Raw genomic sequence first — 20,827 nt, 5'->3', positions numbered from 1 at the left:
AGGGATAACAGCTGCCTGCATCACTGAAGTTGTGTGAAGCTTAGCTAATTGGAAGGTTTATACAGGTTTTCAGAAGCTAGGCTTCAAGGTGCTATATTTAAGCATTTTATCTCTGGTGCCTGAATTTATGTCACATACCGAAAAACCCACAGAACAGACTTTGCTTCTCCAAACTTTGACCTAAGAGACAGACTTAAACTGAGAAATCATGGATGAGTAACCACTTCAAAATGCATTTTGCCAGCAAACTGTCATTAAAGTTTTCATTTACTTACTTGTTACATAATGGTCAAACTTCTATGCTATTAAACCCATTTTACTCCTTCCTATAATGAAAAGTTCAGATTTTAATGGAGCCTTTTTTTTCTGTCCTGTAAACAGACCTCATGACTTTCAGCTCCCTGCTGTTACTTATTCACACATGAAACCACAAGAACTGTGCTTCATTAATTAAATTTGCCATTAAAAATTAAATAATGTGAATAAGTAGATGTAAGCGTTATCTCCATGGGTTTCATAAGTCTCACCGTTTCTCCAATTACTACCCAAGCAATTTTCATATTTCATACTATCTGATTTCTCAAAGGGACTGGATTTGAGAGATCAAAATGAGAGAAAGTGGGAAAGAGAGAAAGCAAGGTAGTAAAATTAAACATTTTTCAGGCAATAGGAAGTAGCCCCGTCAGATACTATTAGCCTGCAGCACTCTGCAGTGAAACAGCAGCAGGAGAGGAAAACAGGAACAAATATGTTGTACGTGAGACCCAGCATGAGGTTGGCATTTAACCCACCTAAAGAAAGAAAAAATAGCCAACAGATTCATTTACTGGTTGCACTGTCGATTAAAGTGGTTGTGGCACAACCTTGCCTAGTTGATTGGAGAGAGAGTTCAGCTGCCCAGTACTATGGTCAGCCCCATCTGCAACAACATCAACTACAAACATGGACAAAAATAGCTGGGAAAGAAACCAGTATGAAATAGCTCTGGATCCTAAAGCTGATGAAAAGCAGGCAAGTGAGAACCTGAATGGAGAGGCAAGAATCTCAGTGAGGGAAAGGAGGAGAGACCTGACCTCAAAGAAATCACAAGGCACATGGCACGACGCGAAGATCAAGGAGGGGCACAGAAGACCTTCAGGTTGAAGATGAAAGCTGCTGAGTTTTAAAAATGAAAAGGAAACATCTTTGCACGTGATCCAACTGGGCCACTTGCCTTTGAGTCAGACCTCTCTGCCTTTTTCTTCCCCTCTCGCCCTCAAAAACCCTAAAAACCAATGAAGCAGTATTTCCAATGCTATGAATCAGTAGCTTTAAATGCTTCCCCAAGTAAGAAAAACAGAGTTTTACCATTTAAACCTCAGTTCATTCAACAAGCAGACTTGTTAAACAGGTTTTCCTTGGCCTCTAGGCCCATTCCTACCTTGGAAAAGTCACATTCACTTTTGTCCTAAACACTAAATGAGCCACCAGATGGGCTTTTCAGCATGGGCACAGTCACGACAGGAGCTGTGGTTTGGGGCTTCTACTTACAGAGAATAATTTTCCAAGTATCCTCAACTACATGGTTTCAGATTCAAGATCTGCTTCATTTTCAGTATTTTACCCTGTCACACGGACAGGGGATAATGTTCCACTAGCCTACAAAAATCTAGGACTTTATAATAAGGTTGCAAACAAGGAACCAAGCCAGGAACCACCTATGCACTTCCCATGACTTCAGCTGAGCCACCCACACACAAGGGCTATTCAGCAAGATCAAGGTGTGGTATTTGCACTTCAAACAAAGTCTGAGCTGCCCCCTAGTCTTAGTGAAGTCCTCTGGCTTCATAAAATGAAATTCAGTTGCACAGTAAGAGAGGGAACATTCAACACAAAATTACAAGACATCAACGCTGCTTTTAATTTACTCTCACAATATTTGATGCTTGAGATAAAATGGTAACTAAAAAAAAAAGTTGAACATGAGACCTCAACTATTATTAAATAAAGCTTCTGGCAGTCTTAGTTGCAGAAATAAGTTTAAAAACATGACCAAAGGACACCATAAGGGCTCAAATAACAAGAGACACAGAAGAATGAATGAACCACCTAAAATGTTTCACTTCTCTCAATAAAGCTGAGCCTTAGGGGAGCCAACTTCAGAACATCAGAGCTTTGTCATATGGGGAGAGAGCTCTCCAGAGAGGACAAACAAACTAAACAAAGAAATGTTAGTTTGAAAGATTTTCCCCTGCTATTAAATGATGGTTCGTAGCAAATAATAAAAACACCAAGAAGTTATAAAAATACATAACTAGAGCCTAAAGACCAACAGAACCACTTTCTTTTACCCTGCTGCTTTTCTACAACAGATTTACTGCTATACCCTTGCTCCCCTCTCCTCCCAAAACACCCTTGCACTAAAAATTCCCCTTCCCAAGGGAACCAATTTTAAAACTTAGAGCTAAATTTGGAGTAATTTTAATTCAGCATTCCTTCTTGGCTGCAAACATGCAGAGAAACTCCAACACTCACTACTACACCTCGTTACACTGCCCAGGCCCTTTCCACAACATATAGCGAAAAAAGTAAGAAAACAATGTAGCAGAAGACTGAGTTGTCAGGGTTATTTCAGGAGGGAAAATAATTGAAGCATAAAGAGAAAACCCTGCCAGCTCATTCGCACATTGACATTAAACCACATTCCTTACAACTTCAGTGAAACATGCGCTACTTGAGGTAACACGTAGAACAGAAAACTGAGCAACGCAAGCATGAGGAACTAGAAATTAATCAGATTTTAGGCAAAATTCTTTGTGAGCATCAAGCAGCAGCAGCAAAAACCTGACACTGGGACACAGATTTCTCCATCAGGTTCAGTCTGGGTCAATAGATCAGAAGGTGTCTGGATTAAAAAAAAAAAAAACCAACCAAAAACCAACCACCATCACCACAGCTATCTTGAGATATTTTGACACCTCAGAGTATAGAAGCTTGTCAGTGGTCACAGTGCTTAAAGATACAAAGAGGATTAACAGCTGCTGAAATGCTGCCAGCCTAGATGAATGCTAGCGATACCTCTGATGAAACGGAGCAGGCCAGCGGAGGCCTTGACAAATGCTGCAGACGACAGCCGGGGGATTAGATGGTACAATCTGCCTCGCACCTGACAGACGCGTTGCTTCGATCCCCTCTCCTAACATCCATGCTCGCCAGCTTCCAGCAAACCTCCCGCCACAAGCCCCCCTCAAGCCGAAAGGAGAACAAGAGGCAGCGCCATGTGGCAGGGGGCATATGCGGTATGCCCCAGGAGTAGGAAACACCACAAATTTGGGAGAGAAAGGGGAAAGAAAAGCAGAGGTTACTTCTCATGTATCAAATGTCAACTGGGAGATGTTCAAATTCCTGCTTCCAGCTGCTTCTAATGCCAGAAATAAGACCTCACACCGTCCTGACAAAGCAGCACGTTTGGGGACGGGGAACAGGCACGTGCCCTGGACACAGCTGCTGCCACGAGGAACAGCGGGAAGCTACATAGAAACTGCAGTTAGTGCATGCTTTGGGAACTGCCTTTGCTCACAGCACTGCCTAAGGGAAGCAAATGTACACTCGGGCACCGCACACCTCGCCAGGTCGCTGGTTCACACACACTATAAATCAGGTTGCTCAGTCTCGTTGCTCAGAAGTCTCATGCAAATGGCTCCTAACAGATTTGAAAAATTACCCCATCTACTTGCGCCCCTCCCGCAGGTACAGAGGCAGATGAGCTGAACTGATCTGCTCACTGGACGACCCTCTGGATCTGTTAAAGTCAACCTACACAATCAATCACTGCTATCAACTTTGGTCCAAAACAGGGAGTTTGGGAATTTCAGGACACATTGCAAGAAGCAATCTCTTCACCTCCTGAGCTTGCTCCTCTTGGGTCCCTGCTCAGCCTGTTTGTTGGTATCAGCTAGCATTTAGCTAAAAGAGATCATTCACATTTTCTCCTTCCTGTCAAGCATAACTGCACATACACATAGAATCCGATTAACAAGGAAGAGAAATATGTGTATAAAGCATATCACGAGAACATAGAAGCCAAGGGTTAAACTGCTTTTATGCAAATTCAAATGTTTTTTCTCAAAAGGTAATAGAGGAAAGATGCAAGCAACTACAAACAGCTTGCTGATACAGAGAAAAGATTTTTTTTTTTTTTTTTACCCAAAGCTGACTTCTAAACACAGCTCTGTTGTTTGCTGTTCATGTGTGGGTTCGTCCACTCCTCCCGCTGAGACCAATAATGAAATGAGAGCATTGAATTCATGTCATTCTATTCTTTCCTTCGGCAGTAGCTGTGAGATCATAAATTTCAGATTAAGATTCAGAGAGGACAGAAAAAGAGCAATGACCACAGTAACAACACAGGAAAGTTAAACTAGTCATGGGCAGAAGTACATTCCTGTTTGAACAGATCTTCTCACAACTGCAATATTATCCTGAGCTGAAAGCAAAATATTAATTCTCTAGCATACCTAGACAGCTTCTCAAAGATTAAAATCCCCCAAAATAACACAAAGCTTCAGGGAGGCAGAGCCGGGGAGAAAGACCACAGCTGGGTTTGTCCTGTGGGTAACAAGCTAGGCGCAAAAAGGTTAAGCTACAGCCCCTAAAGCACACAGTGAATCAAAGCAAGCTACACACCCCAGGACTTCCCAGAACCAGGTCCCACACCGTGATACTCCATCTGGGTAAGAGCGGGTTTACAGACCCGGACCGAGATCGCACGCCAGAGTCAGACTGTCTCTACGAAGGTACCTTGAGAACAGTCCAATTAAAACAGGTACCCCACAGAAAGGTGGTATTAGGAACTTCTCCGAAGAGTTGCAAGTGCCTCAGTGGAAACATGCAGAAAAGCCTTATGTTATCTTCAACTCGGAAATACAGCCAGCAACAAAGAAATTATTACTACAGAAGCGATTAAAAAAAAAAGGAGCAAAAAAAAAAACCCAGAAAGAATTAAACACTGCATTTATATGAGGTTGCTTTAAAGCACACCGTTCTGAAAGACTGCAAATAAAGCATTAATAATTCTTTAAACACAAACTCTGGAAAGTAAAAGCACCTTCAAAGAGAAAGGCCATAAAATGCCAGTAGGCAACACAGGCTTTCTGTCAAGGACAGCAACAGCAACGTGAAAGGCCCAGATTAACGCTAAAACTGTTGTAAGAAAGTATTGCTCCGCTCTCCTCCTAGCTGGAAGTTTAATATAGGAATGAGAAGTCTTAGATGAGGAATTCACAGTAAATGCCCGAATCAATTATACCTGACAAGCGCAGGTAAACAGGCTTCCCAGGCATTGATTAAACATCAACAGTTTTCAGCATCTGCTTCAGAGAAGTCCTACACCTGCCTGACCTGCACAGATAACGTAGTGTCCATGACTTTAAAGGCACGGCAGTGCCTGCTAAATCCCCACGCCCAGGCTGGGCAGCTGCACAGCTAGTCCCGTGGTGATACCTGGGTGCTATCAGCCAACCCGTCACTCAACCAGGATGAACTCCTAGGTCACAGGATGCTGCCTCTAACAACTGGGCACTGTCCAAGACAGACCGACAGGCGTGCAGAGAATCAGTGCTAAGGGCAGGGGAGAAGAGGGGAAGAAGGGAATTGCCAGAACATCAAGAGTGCCAAGGTATGCGGCTGAAAGTTTCACTAGGAGGCTGACCAGCACTTCAGAGGGGGAGGGGAAAAAAAAAAATTAAAAAAAAAAAAAAATTGGCAGTCATCAAGTACTTGTCATACATAAAAAAAGATACTTAGTACATTCCCCTGTCAGGCCCATCACAGGAGCTTATTTCAGGAAGGGAGGAACATTATAGCTAAGGTTTGATGCCATCATGCCAAAGCTGGTATTTGACAGAGCCTCCAGCAGAACTCCCACCACCTCGGACAGGCATGCTGCAGCTAAAACTCCCGGCTTTCTCTGCTGAGAATATCACTAAACCCCATTTATAAACTGCAGCAGCTGGCCCAGTTAACAGTTCCTGTCCCAGTTTTAAAAACCTAAGTTATATTCATGACCCCATCCTTTTCCACAACAGGTAGCTAAGGAATGCAATTCACTGGATTCCCAGAGGAAGCCAGAATAGGAGGGACCCAAGGCAGCGGGATGTGCAAGAGGACTGGAGAACACTGAAGAAAATGCATGACATCCATGCACTTGGATGGGTAAAGGGAACTGCAAGGAAGACAGTCACTGTAAGAAACAAACAAACAAAAACCCACCAAAACCCAGAAGTATACCAAAGCCTGCAAGTTCCACCCCCTCCTAGGGTTTTTCCTCTACCCCCAACTGCAAATTATTCTCCATGTGCAGTTTCCAGTAAATCACGCTTTGCTAAATAACCCCGACATGTGCAGGGCTGAGAACCAGCCAACAAGCAATGATGAGATGTCCCTGGAATGATTAAGGAAAATGCAGACATCTCTCAGGTTACAAGGAAGCCTGTTGTACTCTCCCCTTAGTGCATATGCAATGCTGCAAGCACTGTTCCGAAAACCTCTGATATTCAAAGGCTCATTTGGTTGACAAGGAGCCTGTGGATTCGTGGACAGATTGTCACACAAACTGTCAGGTTTTTAGAGAGACTATCAGACCTCTCTTTGCCTACGTTATGGAGCACATCAAAGACACAGAAGATGAACCAGACGCAGACTGCACAGATCTGACAGAATGGTGGGTGTACATATTCAGAATACTGTACTGCTGAGGGGGGGGAGGCTTCATGTGAATAATCAGGGGCTGAAAGTTCCAGAAATGTGACAGTTTTTGGCAACAATTCTCATCCTTGCATTTATTTATCAAAGGGAGAAAAACTGCCATACTAGAGGCAAACTTGGGAGAGGAAGAAAAATTATATCAGCAGCAATTTATTTTGCCACTGTACTTTTTCTTTATTATTATTACTCCCAGAGCATTTTCTGAAGATATTTGTATTTTCAGTCAGGGTTCTCTCACTATGCTTGCAGCTTCTCTTCCCATTTTATCCTGTAGAAGAGGCTGGTTTAATGATTACAGCCAAAAAGACCACTAGGACTTTACAGGTCACTGTACACAGTTAATGACACAGACAAATCCGCACTTTCAGAAGTGCTTGCAGCTCTGTCTGGAGATGCTCAGGAGCTCATTATTCAAAATTTCAAGCTCAAGTCATGGGTAATCAGCACATCTGAAGAAATATGCCATATCTGGACAACCAAAACGTGAAGTAACAAAAGCTATTATAGAACGTACTAACCTTAAGCATTAGGGTCTCACTTTTTAAATGAGGACAATGTTCACTTATCTTCCAGTGAGCTAGAAGCCTCAGTGAATGAATACCTGGAAAAAGTTCCCAGCTCCACAGCTCAGTAGTTTTACAGGGATAACTTGATGTCATTCCCCTTTATTAGTAATACCTGGACAAACATTATAAAGCAATGGTATATTTATTTTACAGCTGGCAAAAAGTTATTAGGCTATTTCTACCAAGAAGTATTGATGATTACTTAAAAAGGAAAGTAAAATATAAAATGAAACACTGATAACAAGAAAAATAAAATGGATTAACACAGATTCCTTTGGCCTGCCTTTATAATACCACTGTCACATAACCTCCAGTTCTCCCTGCAAGGTATCAGTTATTCCAGAGAAAAGAACACTAGTATCTTTTTGTATTTATTTTGCTATTCAAAATGGATTTAAATTCTCCACAGAGTAAACAGAAAATAAATATGATGTTTATCCTAAGATAAAAAAGCCAAGAAGGACAAAGGAAAACGGATGGTAGAAGGGATAAGAAAGAAATCAGAAAATATTTGTAAGCAATTTCCTTTCCATCATTTGACAGTCTCATTCTCTCTGCTTTTAGTGATCTTCCCCTTCACATGGTTTTTAACGGAGCAGTTTTGCCTCCTCTGAAGAGGACAAGGCATTGAAGAGACATCTCTGTAGCTGACAAAGAGCTTGTGAAGTCTCCAAAGACAAGCCCAGAAGGACCACAGACCGCTAATCAGGTGGAGAGAGGCATTTTCACAGCAAGACTATTGAGATGTAAATATTAACATAGAAATCAAACACCCACAGAGAGCAGAGGCAGCCACACAAATGTTTCATTCCCATACTCCGGCAGCGACCACTCCTTCACAGTCGATTACTGTCACAACCCTGGTGCATGATGTCACCTGCGGCCTTCAATAGCATTTGGTCATCATCAGCTTAGTATCATACTTTCATTACAGAATCCAGGCGGAGGAAAGGGAACAGGGGGTTTCTCACTTTTAGCCCATTATGGAATAATAGGAATAATTACTTATTAACATTAAACCAGAAAAATCTCATAAAGCCTTACTGCCAAGGCATCTTGGGAACATAAATGGAAGAACGTCACACGTATGGTCTACCATACACCCACAGATGCAAGCTGAATCTAGTCTCAGAATTTAATCCCTAAACACCGTCTCTAACAGTGAGGAACACTACGTGCAAACAACAACAGACCTTGACTTTGGGACTAAACAAGGAAGAAATAAAAGTAGGCTTAAAGTTCCAAAAGAGATATTTTAGTATAAGCATCTGTAATTATTCGGGGTTTGTTGCTGTAGCTGATAAATGTTGTAACAAGACAAGACTTGGGAAACAGTGTTTTAAGTGGATTTTTCAGGCTCATGAAAAAAGTATCCATTTTTCACCTGTATCTGCTGGACAAGACCAAACAAAATATCCTAGCCCTTCAACTGGGGAGAGCTTGGGCTCAGAAATCAGGCAACAGGAATGCAAAGAAGGGACAGAACTATACTTTTGCTGGGGAACAACAGGAGGGAGCGGAAAAAAAAAAAAAAAAAAACAACCACCACAAACACGACAGACCTGTAGCCAAATCCTCTCTCCACAGAACAAGCGAACACACAACAAACTTATAACCCAGCACTGTCCTGTTCTCAACTGGCAAGGACAAACTCTGCGTTCCTCACCAGGACACCCTTTGCCTATCACAGAAATCGACAGCTAGGATACAATTATTAATTTTTTTTGTTCTTCCCACAACAAACCCTTCCTTCTAACTGGAGGAAGAGTTATTATCTCAGTGCCACACGAATGAGTGATTAGCCATCAGAAGTAATGGCTTTTTGCTGCTGCTAAGAGAAGCTGTATCTCAACAAATGACCTAACGGTGAAAGGTCTCGTATACTACACTTAATCCCCTAAACAGCCAAAGGAAATTTTGTGGTATATATAACTATTATGAAAAATGAAGTTAAAAAATTCATATACATGCCCAGGCGGGCACATGATACAGCATTTTTACACGCCCATATGAGTAGTCTTCTTCGTTTCGAGAGCCACGGTACAGCCAGTTCAAGGCTTGCTGCATGTCAGGGCAAATTAGATGATTTCTCTATACCATCCAATACATAAAACATCTTGGGGCGGGGGGAATCCAAGCACTCCTTGATTGACCCAGGCGTGCAAGCTCACAGCAACCTTGCAGCTTGAAATTATACAAGCAAAACTTTGGCTTCTGTTCAGAAGAATGGGGAGGGAAAAGGAAGGAGAAGAAATTAAGCCTTTTTTCTTATGAAAAGACCTGAAATGCAATAATTGGGAAGCAAAAGAAAAGCTAGCTTTTCTCTTCAAATAACCTAGTTATTACAAGTCTTCTCAAATCAGGGGCTTAGAGTTTTATCTCAGCTCCCGCATTTCCTTCTGCCATCTCTCTCGCTCCTCTGTGGCCCCTTGGAGGCTGTCACAGATTAAGTGGCCTCACAGTGTTTTCTGGCCGCTCCTTACTGTCGCTGCCTGCTGTGTAGGGCAGCATCTTTTATCTGATGGTTACTCCACTGGTGAGTACTGACCAGGGCAAAACTCTCCACACATTTGTCAGGGTTCAACTCTACAGAAGGCAGACAGTTCTAGTGTGTATGAGATGCATATTTAAAAGAAAACACAAATTCAGCCATTATTACATATTTACTTACTATGGGGTTGGACTGTGTATGAGTGAGTCAGATAATCCTCATTGGAGTCAAGGTGTTTAATGGTAAACTGCCATTGGGATCATTCTTGGTGCAGTAGAATATAAAGCCAAACCACCAGCTAACCCCAAAAACAAGCAAACAAAAAACCACCACTCATCCTGGGATCAGGAGAGCCTGTGACAGATGAAGCAAATACCGTTTGCAGCGGCTCAAGACCTCACAGCAAGCCTGATGGCGCACATATATTTAAGAACATTAAAACATGTTATTCACAAGCTACTTCTGAGTCACTCTGGTCTCTTGGGAACATGCATTATATGTTCAAGAAATTGGAATAGCTCTTTTATTTATGTTTCTTTAAAATGACTGGCAGATGGGGAAAAACCTTCAGAGAAGTGGCCCTAGGCTGTCATGAAACATGTATTTAACACACCCACAGTAAACTACTAAACACACTTACTTCAGAAGGTACAGCTGCCGTAAATACGGAGTAGTCTCTTTTTAAAGTCTGATCTCTGGACTGCTTAATTCAGCACAAATTTGAGATGTTCTGTGGAGTCTGCCCAATTTACAGAGTAATTCTTAGCCATATTTTCCATTAACATGATGACAGCATATTCTGTAAGGGCGGAGCCATAATTTTAAGGACCTTTTCAAAACGAGCCCAGGCCTTGGCTTTATTTTTAAGTCACAATAGTGATGCCTTTTTTCCTGCCACATGCGGAAGGACCCCTGCAGGCTGAAATAGAAATCTCAGATTCCCCAAAGTCAGGGTCTTATGCAAGTGGATTCCACACACACAAGGAAGTTTTGTCTACCTGAAACAATTTCCAAGACTAAAGTCTAAATTGGAATATCCCAAGAGAAGCACAAGCTTCAATCATCCAAATCCCAGCAGAGACACAGACTCCAGCCTAAGGTCTGGAACATGTTTAATCAGTTCACTGTGCTAACTCTCTACAGTTTCATAAAATAGCCAATAGTGCAATAACAGGGCCAAAAATTAATTGTACACTGGTTGGCGAATTACACAGAAATAACAGACAGCACTGGTATTTACTGCAGCAGGATAATGTATTTGGTGCTAAGGTACAACTACACCACAGTAAAAATAGGTGAGAGACAGACAGTGCGTCTGCACGCATGTGTATATATGTATGTGCATGCGATCGCTGCTTTCCATTAGAAAAGTAGCACTGGTTTTACTGGTAACAGTGCTACCTGTATATACACACATTTATAAATACCATTCTGCTTATAAACAAGCTATAAACAGCACAAAGAGGGAGAAAAATTTAAACTATTAGGCAATAAGAAAATGAATGAAGTGAAGGGAAAATTGGGTTGAATAAAAAATGGCAGGGGAGGGTATCATAAATATTAGATAATGGGGAAAGCTCTCAAAAGTAAGACAAAAGCACCCCTTGTTTTGCTCTTTTTGGACTAGGCTTGACAAATACTCTGGTGTTGAGTTCTAACAAAGAGACAAGATCACATTCTAGGTCTTTTTGTTCTGCTTTTAACAAGTCTTCATAGTGATACACTGATGAGACCAGATACCAGATTGTTATCTAAATTCAGCTGCTAAATTCAGTGTTAAGACACTGAGTTCAAACCACACATTGCCACATTTATTTCACAAGTCGAGCCTGAGGATGGATTCCTCCAAGATGAAGCAGCCCATAAGCATCATTCTCTCCCTCTGCAAAGGTACTCTAAATGCCAGGGAAACAAAATCACCGTAAGGCTCTGACAGTTCACCCTTCAGCACACAGACTGCAAACGCATCTCTACACTAATCGTCCAGACCGAAAGGGAAGCAAACACTTAGTTGCTGTTTGCATAGAGGCTGCTTGTAATTTGATGTAATGTACTGTACATCAGTCAACACATATTGAAGAGAGAACATACACACCACAGAGAAGGCAGGGAGGCAGTGCTGACATCTAACACATTTTATTTACCCTGTTATAGATGTTCTTTGAGTTCATCAAATTACCAATCAATTTATCTGATCTCTAAAAGCTGGTGCACTGAGGTATATTAACTACTAAACTTTACAAGCTTTCAGCAAAACAGCCATTAAATGGGTGAATTAAGCACAGGGTACTGGAAGTCAGTTTGTGAGTTGGCCAATTGCAACAACAAAGCGACCTCTCCCCGCAAACAGGGAGATGACAGAGAAGCATTAGGAAGGCAGCCTCCCCTATATGCTGTTCAGCCCTAACAGATACCAGCAGAAAAAAGAAATTATGGATGCTGTACTGCCTCCTCCTCCCCCAGCATGACATTTAATGTCTGTGAATAACTGAAAAGAGGAAGAGAATGCGAGGTCAGAACCGGTTCAGACAACAATTTCAGGTTTGTTCTTTTTTCATTTTGTTCCCATTCAGAAATTTAACGCGCACACGGGGCAAAATCATCAGTTCTCTAAATATCAAAGGCTGTGCCCTGAGAGACTGCTAGAGCCACCGCCACCTGAAAGACAACATCCACACAGCCTCAGACAGACAGCCCAAGAGACTGGGAAGTGATCTGGACGATTAGGATGGATCTTACCAGCCTATTTCAGAAAACTATACTGGGGATTATTCTTCTTGTGTCAGAAGATTAAATCAACAGTTCGATGAACTGGATGCTTCGTTATATTGCTCCACCAGCCTGAAAGGCAAACTACTTTTTTGGATCACAGCTGTTGTAGGTTCACATCAAGCACTGCTGGCTCTGTGGGAGGAAGGGTTTGCAGCAGGGGCAAGGGATGAGAACTGAACAACTTAGGTAAGAAAAAAATGGAAATTGTAAAGAATATTGTAACCAAGCCGTACAAAGGCAGGGACAAGTGATACTTCTGAAAGGGAAACATTTTTTGAGACCAGAACTTGGTTTCGCTCTAGCTGTTCTTCCTCAAAGTACCCCACAGCACTGGCTAGAGCAGTAAGCTAGTGGCTGGCAACACAGTGACTGGAGGCAAACAAAGCAGCCCTTACACACGCAGCAATAGCTCACATGCAGCCCTAAGATGTTACAGACCATTTTACTGAGAAAGTAAATGGTGTCGGTGACACCTGCCAAGACATATCAATTCATTTAGAAAAGGGCACTGAATCTTTAGCTCCCATTGAGAGGGCAGAGGGTTCGGTTGAAGATAACACCTCAACCCGGCTTGCTTTTTCAAAGGTAGGTGAGGTCTCGTGGATACAGACACAGTCTGGGATCCCAACTCAGGGAACTGATTCCTCGTCCCCTTCAACAGAAATCCCCTGCCACCTGGGCCAGGTGACATCAGTTTGTTCAGCTCCGCAGAATTTGCTTAAAATTGATCATGAAGACCAGACATGAACATATTATTCTGGAAGGCTTTTTTTTTTTTTCCAGGCTGTTGTCACTTTCTCTGCACAGATTTTTACTGAGATGGCCAAAAAGCACAGAAACGACAGTGGACTCACATGTAGGGGTGACCTTGGTGCACCAGAAGTGGGAAACTGCTCCAAGAAAAAGGACCAAGGCCAATAAGAGTAACAAACAAAAATAAGTTCACCTCCCGTTCTTTACACATCTTAAATGCTTTACAAATATGAATTAAATGGTAAGTGCAAGGGGGAAAAGGAGATTAATTTAAACAAACCAAACAAGGTGAATGCCACACAAAATTACAAGATTTGTGAAGCTAAGCAGATGAAAAGGTGCAGTCTACCCTATTAATAAATTAAAAAAAGAAAGGTATTTATTTAATGCATTCCTTTCCCACTTGCATAAATACTCTACAGCTTATGAATACCTCGTGCTACTTACTGTACTGAAAAACTACAAGCAGAAAAACGCTGCATATTAATGTACCCACTGCTCACAGTAGTCCACAGCCACCTAATAAAAGATAACGTGGGAGCCGGAGCTTAGGAAAATCCAAACAAAGAAGAGACATCCATCTATAGCACAGAATTTCACTTCATCTGCTGAGATTACCTTCAGCCTTTCTCTGCTGTGTTACACTACTCCAAAGATCTGCCCATGTTTTGCTATACTGTAGCACTGCCTTTAACCTTTGTCAGGTTAAACCCAGCAAGAGGCCAAATAGCAGGAGTCAAACAAATACGTGGCGTGGGCAAAAGTATACAACTAATATGCTAAGTGAAATCATCTGGCATCTGAAGGGTTCCAGGAGAGACTGCATTTCTTTCTTATCATACTTTTTAAAGAATGTTTCTGCCATTTGGAGAAAGCAGGACAATGCATACATAGAATCCTTAATAAAAATCCCAGTTCTGAGCAGCATGTATTTATACCAAGCTCCCTCCATCTCCCTCCCTCCCTCCCTGCTTCTGAGTAACACATAAATGCATGAAAGAACATCAGTTTAAGCTTCTCAAATTGAGTGTTTCTAAGGTTTTCCTTACAGATTATTAGGTCCAACTGTCATTCTTTCTACCCAGAGAAACACTACAGTGCAAAACCTCCTTCAAAACAGTTGAGACAAGACCCACTTTTTGTGAAACAATTCCAAATTACATTGATGAGATGCAAAATTATTCTAACAAGTCAGAGTTAGAAGTTTAACCGCTTATAACAAATTACCCAGGTCTCATTACTGGATTACTTATTGGAGATTAGACAGTCACATTGGAAACACAGGTGTGGAATGGAATGTCTGTATCACCAGCTCCAAAATCCTGCAATTACACACAGTCATATAAGAAATAGTCAGTTCAAAGCATCTATTCCCTGTAATTTTCCCCGATTACCAAAATACTTCAGGCACTCCAAAACAAAAACATACAAAGCAACCCAAGAGACTGAAATGCACAACTGCAATGAACTACCAGAGTTAAAGTGAGGAAGACCAAGGACATCACCAGTGTCCTGATCCTCTGCAAGGAATTTGTTTAATAAAATTTGATTTTTAAAAAAAGTCTAAAACACATGTACCACACTGCAGGCAGAACAAAACCTACCACCCCTTCACACACACACAACCCCTGACAAACTGATAACGAAGTGCGCAATGGGAAGAATACCTCCCAACAACAAATCACAGCATCGGTTTAATCCCAGTACAGCTACTTCATGCATTCAAATCTCAGCTATTTTGAGTGCAATGTTGCTAGTAGCAGTAGTACGTGGCATTTGCTCAACACAAGTCAGAAGTGCAAATCAAGCGTCAGGCACTACAAAGAAACAGAGAACCAAACAGTGATTCTGATACAGCTACCGTATATATTCATGGCCCAGCCATACCTTGAGCACTGTGTGCACAGTTCTGGTTTACACCTCTCGGAGAGGATTAAATAGATGTGGAAGAGTTTCAGAGACAACCAGCCAGGACGATCAAAGCATTTGGGGCAAGTATCCCATATACTTGCCCTGATCTCACCTTATCCCTGGACATCCACTTTTGTTCACAGTCAGGACCAGCATATTGAACTAGATGGACCTTCAGTGTGACACAGCACTGCTGCACTCACCATCTTACTTCTTCCAGTGCTTCAGTAGAAGATGTAGGGAAAACCCCAAAAGCTGAAACACTGAATTCTTGGTTTTTTTCCATACATGCCCTTTCCTGTGAAAATTTTAATAAGGCCGTCTAGAGAAACTGAGTTTCTCACGATCTGTTTGAAATAAGGTACACCCATAGTTCATCTCATGCAAAACTAAAGGCAAAGCCTTTTTAGCATTTCTATAGCTTTACTGTTTTGCAACACTCTGCCCTCCCATTATAAGCTATTCTATCATATAGATGGAATAACTAAGATAGACGGACTAAGTAATTGTTTCAAACTCCCTAAAGAGAAACACTATTAGAAAATGAGCAGTTTTTTGCTTTCAATTCTGTGCTCTGTCCAGTAGATTACAGTACTCTTTCAGAGATTACAAAATAAAAGGATAATGTATTCACACAATCTGCTGCATTCACGGGAACTACTGAGTTCAATTCTGGTCAATACATCTCAAAGACAGAGCCGCAAGGGGGAAAGGGCCCCAAGACAAACAAGTAGAATGAGAAACCTGGAAAAAAAAATCATTCACACAACCAGAGGCTGAAAAGGTGAGAACTGCTCAGCTTAATGGGAAGGTAAAAGAGGGAACTGGAAGTCTATAGATAATGAATAATGAAGAGAATTCCTTTTATCTCTTTCACATAAAGGATATTAATGGAAAAAAAGTATTTGAAACTGGTAACAGAGAACTTATAGAGTATATAAGTTAACCTGTGGCACACACTGCCACATGATATTGGAGGCAAAGAGCTAAACAAGGCTTCAGGAAAAATGTCCAAGACATGTAGAAGAACGATGGCAGTAATCCAAGTTCCATTACAGTGAATAAAAATACTGAATGAAAATAAACTCTTTTGCAGCAGGGCATGTGTCAGCCTCCAACTGACAACACTTAGGAACACTCTTCTCAAGGTTGTTTTCTGAAAGTTTTTTTTGTTGTTTTGTTTTGGTGAGGTTTTTTTGCATCTTCCTTCAAAGTCTTTGAAAACTGACCACTGTCAAAAGAAACAGGACAGTCTCTGTGTTTGATTCCGTGCAGCAGCTACTATGTTGTAAGGAGTATATAACACAATTATTCTTAGCATCCTACCGGGAAGGTACTTAGTTCTCAACATCAACAGTTCAAAACATCCTTCAAAAACAAATCTCTAAGTCTCCTACCGCTGATTCTGTTACTATGCAGAAGTGGGGACAAAGCCAACCTGAGGTTTATAGATAGGCACAGCAGGGGAGGAGAGGGGGGAATTCCTGACAGCCTGGTCCTTAGCAGGAGAAATTTCATTTTTCTGCCTCCACACCGAGCCATCACATCCATTCACTCCCAGCCCAACAGCTCCGCACTACCAGTGACCACACTCCCAAGTGACCATCCCCTCTGAAAACAGCGGAGAAAGCAAACTTCTATTTCAGAGCTCCTCCCCACCTCAACCCCTTACCAATAGCTTTTTTCTAACATACACAGACATATATACATAGATATATAAAAATATATCTAAGCCTGAGTTGGAAGGTTTTAGCACAGTGGAAGGAAAAATAAATAAATAAACGTCAAGGCCTGCGTGTATTCAACAAATAAAAGCAGAATTATATAAAAGCAACAGCTAATAAAAAAGATTGTTCTGTGCTGTGTTTTCCATCTTTCCAACCATTATAGGAATAAAATTATCCACAGAGAAGATCGAAAACCTTTTTCAAAACTAATACAATTAAGCTTTATTACACTGTTTCAAGTACATTTCTCTCCTCTCCCTTCTAGCCCCCCCCACCTCCCACTCCAATCCAGACTAACGGTTGGAGGCATTCTTCTATTTTATTACCAGCAAAATGCTAGTGTTCAAGGGTCAGAAACTATCTAGTGTTTCAAGAGAGGAAAGAAAACCTGTCCTTTTTATGTACTTGCTTTTGTACATGCAAGAACTAGAAGATAGTTTCTATGCAGCTCTGCAGTTTGAATAGGACTATGGGCAAGCCACCTTACTGCCCTGAGAAGATCCTCCACTAAAATATCCATCACCTTGTTTAAAAAGTTACCCTGCAGCAAGGGACATGGACCTGAAAAGGGAAACACAAAATACAACAAAAGACTTCAAAAAGAGGACAATGCAGCCTGGGAACAAACTTCTCCCCACTCCACTGTCCATAAAGGACAGACACACATACAGATTTTCCCTGCAGTTTCCGCTTCATGAAACCAGATCCGGAAAGAAGAATATAATAGAAGCACACAGCATGAGACCAAGAAATTGCAAAAATTCCCTTTGCGTATGAACATATGGACAACTGCGATAATTAGAACGATAGCTGCTAGATTGTTTGCAATTTCACTGAACAATCCCCATTATCTAGAAATAGAATTTAAAAATCTGGGTGCAACACTGAGTGGTAGTTTTAACAGTTTATTTTTTAATGAACTGTATGGATTAAGTGTTGCAAAATTGTATCATGTGAAATTGCTCATGGGCATGTTTTACCATCAATGGCTTAAAAAAAAAAATGCTGCATGGACAATCATGCAGTAGCAGGGAATGAGAAGGGGAATAGATGTGCCGACAGTTTCCTACCGTTTCTATAATCTGCAATTTTCCCATGTTCCATATCCACCATCATGCTACGTGTTGGTAGTAAAGCTGATTGATTTCTGTGTCTCTTTACAACCCACCTTCTTCATTGTTTGCATTTCTTTTTAGTCACATAACACAGCTACAAGTCGGATGTATGCAACTCCCTGTCAGGAGGTCTAATTGCTTCAAATTGGAGAAGATTATTCTCCACATTTATTAAAAAATGAAGACTACTTATAACATTATTTCATTTTGCCAGGAAGTGAAAAATGCATTAGTTCATAAGGAACAGCATGGCTGCTCCTATTTTTATGGCATCAATTTTTAAAAACTCATCATGGTAAACAATTAAACAGAGAAGCAAATCCCACGTTTAGGGGAGAGATTCAAATCCCTAAATGGATTTTCAAAGGTCATTTCAGGCTTAAAAGATGCTTGACAGTGTCTCTTTAAATCATGTTCATTTCAAAGGCTTATCCAGCAAGAAGCAGGCAGTGCACTGCAGCACCACTCTTTGAACTGTTGGACTCCCAAGAGAAAAATTAATAATACAATTTTAATTTATATTTATAGCAAGATTTGTGTGGGTTTTTTTTTTTTTTAATTTAGGAAAGGTTTTTTAACAAAAGGAATAAAAAAACAGGGCACTTGTTTTTTTCAATTTAGCTTTCACCTAAACCCCATGGTGAAAAGGAAAATAAAGTTTAAACTACTAGAAGTCTTTTTTTAAAAATCATCCAGCTAAAACCCCCTTATCTTTCAAATGCAAGTTGGTCAAAAGATTTGGTTTGTACAGCTTTTTCATCACTTAACTATGTAAGGGGTGGGGGGCAGATAGATACTGGGAGCTGACAGTTCCAGGTTTCAGCACAACGCTTCTTGTTTCTCTACTCTTTGGATGCACACAGATCTGCATCCGATCCCATTAGTATGCAGAGGCTACAAATAGAAGACAACTTAGCCTTACCTTCCTCTCAATGCGGGCCAACTGCTCTTTATAGAAGGCCTCTTGTCGCTTCAACTCTGTCTCCCTGCCTTGCAGCTCCACGGCCTGGGAAGAAGAACAAAAGAGCATGAGTAGAAGAAGAAATTAAAAATAAAAAGTGTGAGTGCTAGGAAAGCACATGGGATGCAGACTGGAAGGAACCAAAAAAAAAAAAAAAAAAAAAAAATCATTGCTCAGGACTGGTGTATGGGATTCCTCTCCGTGGAACTACAAACCTTCAGTATTGCAGTTCATTTTGGATTATCCCCACAAGTTTGAAACACTCTTATTAGTATCACACTCAAATTTATAACCTTCATTTTATTTCTCCTTATTAAATGAAAACATATAATCATAGAAAGGGGACACCTTCCTATTGCCTTCTTCAGAACTCCACCTTATCCAAGTCTTTGTTTTTCACGAATCATGATGTTTATTACTCCACTTCAATATTTTTCACCTTACCTTAAAAATAAACCTCAAATCCTCCACTTCATAAACACTTGCCCCTTGGAGTGTCAGAAAACTTCTATAGATTTAACACATCCCTACAATCATGAGGAAAATCTGAAATACAAGGCTACGTTGTAACATTTTTATGGTACCACACATTCTCACTGGCCATGCATTTGCTTTCACAGACATACACAGGAGTACCCTAATAATTAAGTACTCTCCACAGGCTCTCTGTGCATACACCACCAGCACCCCCAGAGTTCCTCTGGCTGGGTGCTGCAGATTTGGAGAGGAGATGGGTGGCAGAGAATCTCTTCCATCTTCCAAAGTATAAGTGCAACACTTCTGAAACAGCAAACTTGGAATACAAGCACATGCTTAAGCATAAGTTGGTCATCAACTAGACAGTGCTCTATTAAAAAAAAGTCTGTGTGGTTACAGCAACAGCTTTTGCCTTTTAGCTCTTTACAACCAGGAGCATTTCATTGCATTCCCACCCCTAAGCTGAACTAGCATTAAGAAAACATGGCACTGATGGAACTGAACCTAACTTCTTAAGTTTAAAAATAACAAGCAACAATAGCAAGAAGAATGGCACTTGTTTTTCTTCCCCCATCCCCAAAAATCTCCGGGGCCACATCAGTTATCACCAGGCAGAAGACCTTTCAAAACCAGAATTATTAGCCTGTTTAACATGAACACAAACCCTGCTAATCTATAGCATCCCAGCAGCATTGCTCTTAACTTTTAATGATGATGGTACAATCACAGAAAATGCTGGTCCAATATGATTAAGCAGCTGGGACAGAAACATCCCCGTGAGCTCAGACATGTCATTTTACGGCCAACAGCTATTGTTAGCGAGAAAAATTACATCTGAAAGCAAGTTGCTGCGCATTTCTTTCTTTTTGCTCCCCTGCTGATGGAAATACAGTGCTGTAATAGGGCTCAGAAGAGATTTTAAGCTAGGCAGTGAGGGACAGTTGATAAGCAAGCAAGAAAAGGAGTACATGAAATAGGGGGGCTTTAGGGGTGTGGTGGTGGTGTCATCTGTTTGGTTGTTTTTAAAGGAAAAAGAAGTATTTTGGTCCCCTTGTTTGTCATCCCAGCCCAGCCAACAGGGCCACGGTAAGGCTCAAGCACTATAGACTCCTATCTAAATCCTCTTGCTCTCAAAGACACTTGATCGAAGGCAAAATCTCTGGCTTTGGTTTAACCAGAGCTCCTATATATCTTCCAGCGCACAAAACAGCTGAAATAGGACAGGGATAGGGATGAGAATGAGCTGCCCCATACATGTAGCAGCAACAGCAACAGTAGGGGCACTGATGGGCACTTTGTAAGTGACAAAA

General features: G+C 41.2%; 1 protein-coding gene across 1 annotated transcript in view; it reads right to left on the bottom strand.

Moving 5' to 3' along the window:
- The window catches only part of CHCHD6 (coiled-coil-helix-coiled-coil-helix domain containing 6), a 116,055-nt gene that overhangs the window by 55,694 nt on the left and 39,534 nt on the right, over positions 1 to 20,827 (bottom strand). The window contains 1 exon segment of the mRNA XM_075713593.1: positions 19,002 to 19,085. Coding sequence (XP_075569708.1) covers positions 19,002 to 19,085 — 84 coding nt within the window.

The sequence above is a fragment of the Pelecanus crispus genome, chromosome 7 (assembly GCF_030463565.1).
Source record: "Pelecanus crispus isolate bPelCri1 chromosome 7, bPelCri1.pri, whole genome shotgun sequence".
Taxonomy (NCBI): Eukaryota; Metazoa; Chordata; class Aves; order Pelecaniformes; family Pelecanidae; genus Pelecanus; species Pelecanus crispus.
Note: the sequence above shows the minus strand (reverse complement) of the source record. Positions and strands in the feature narration are given on the sequence as shown.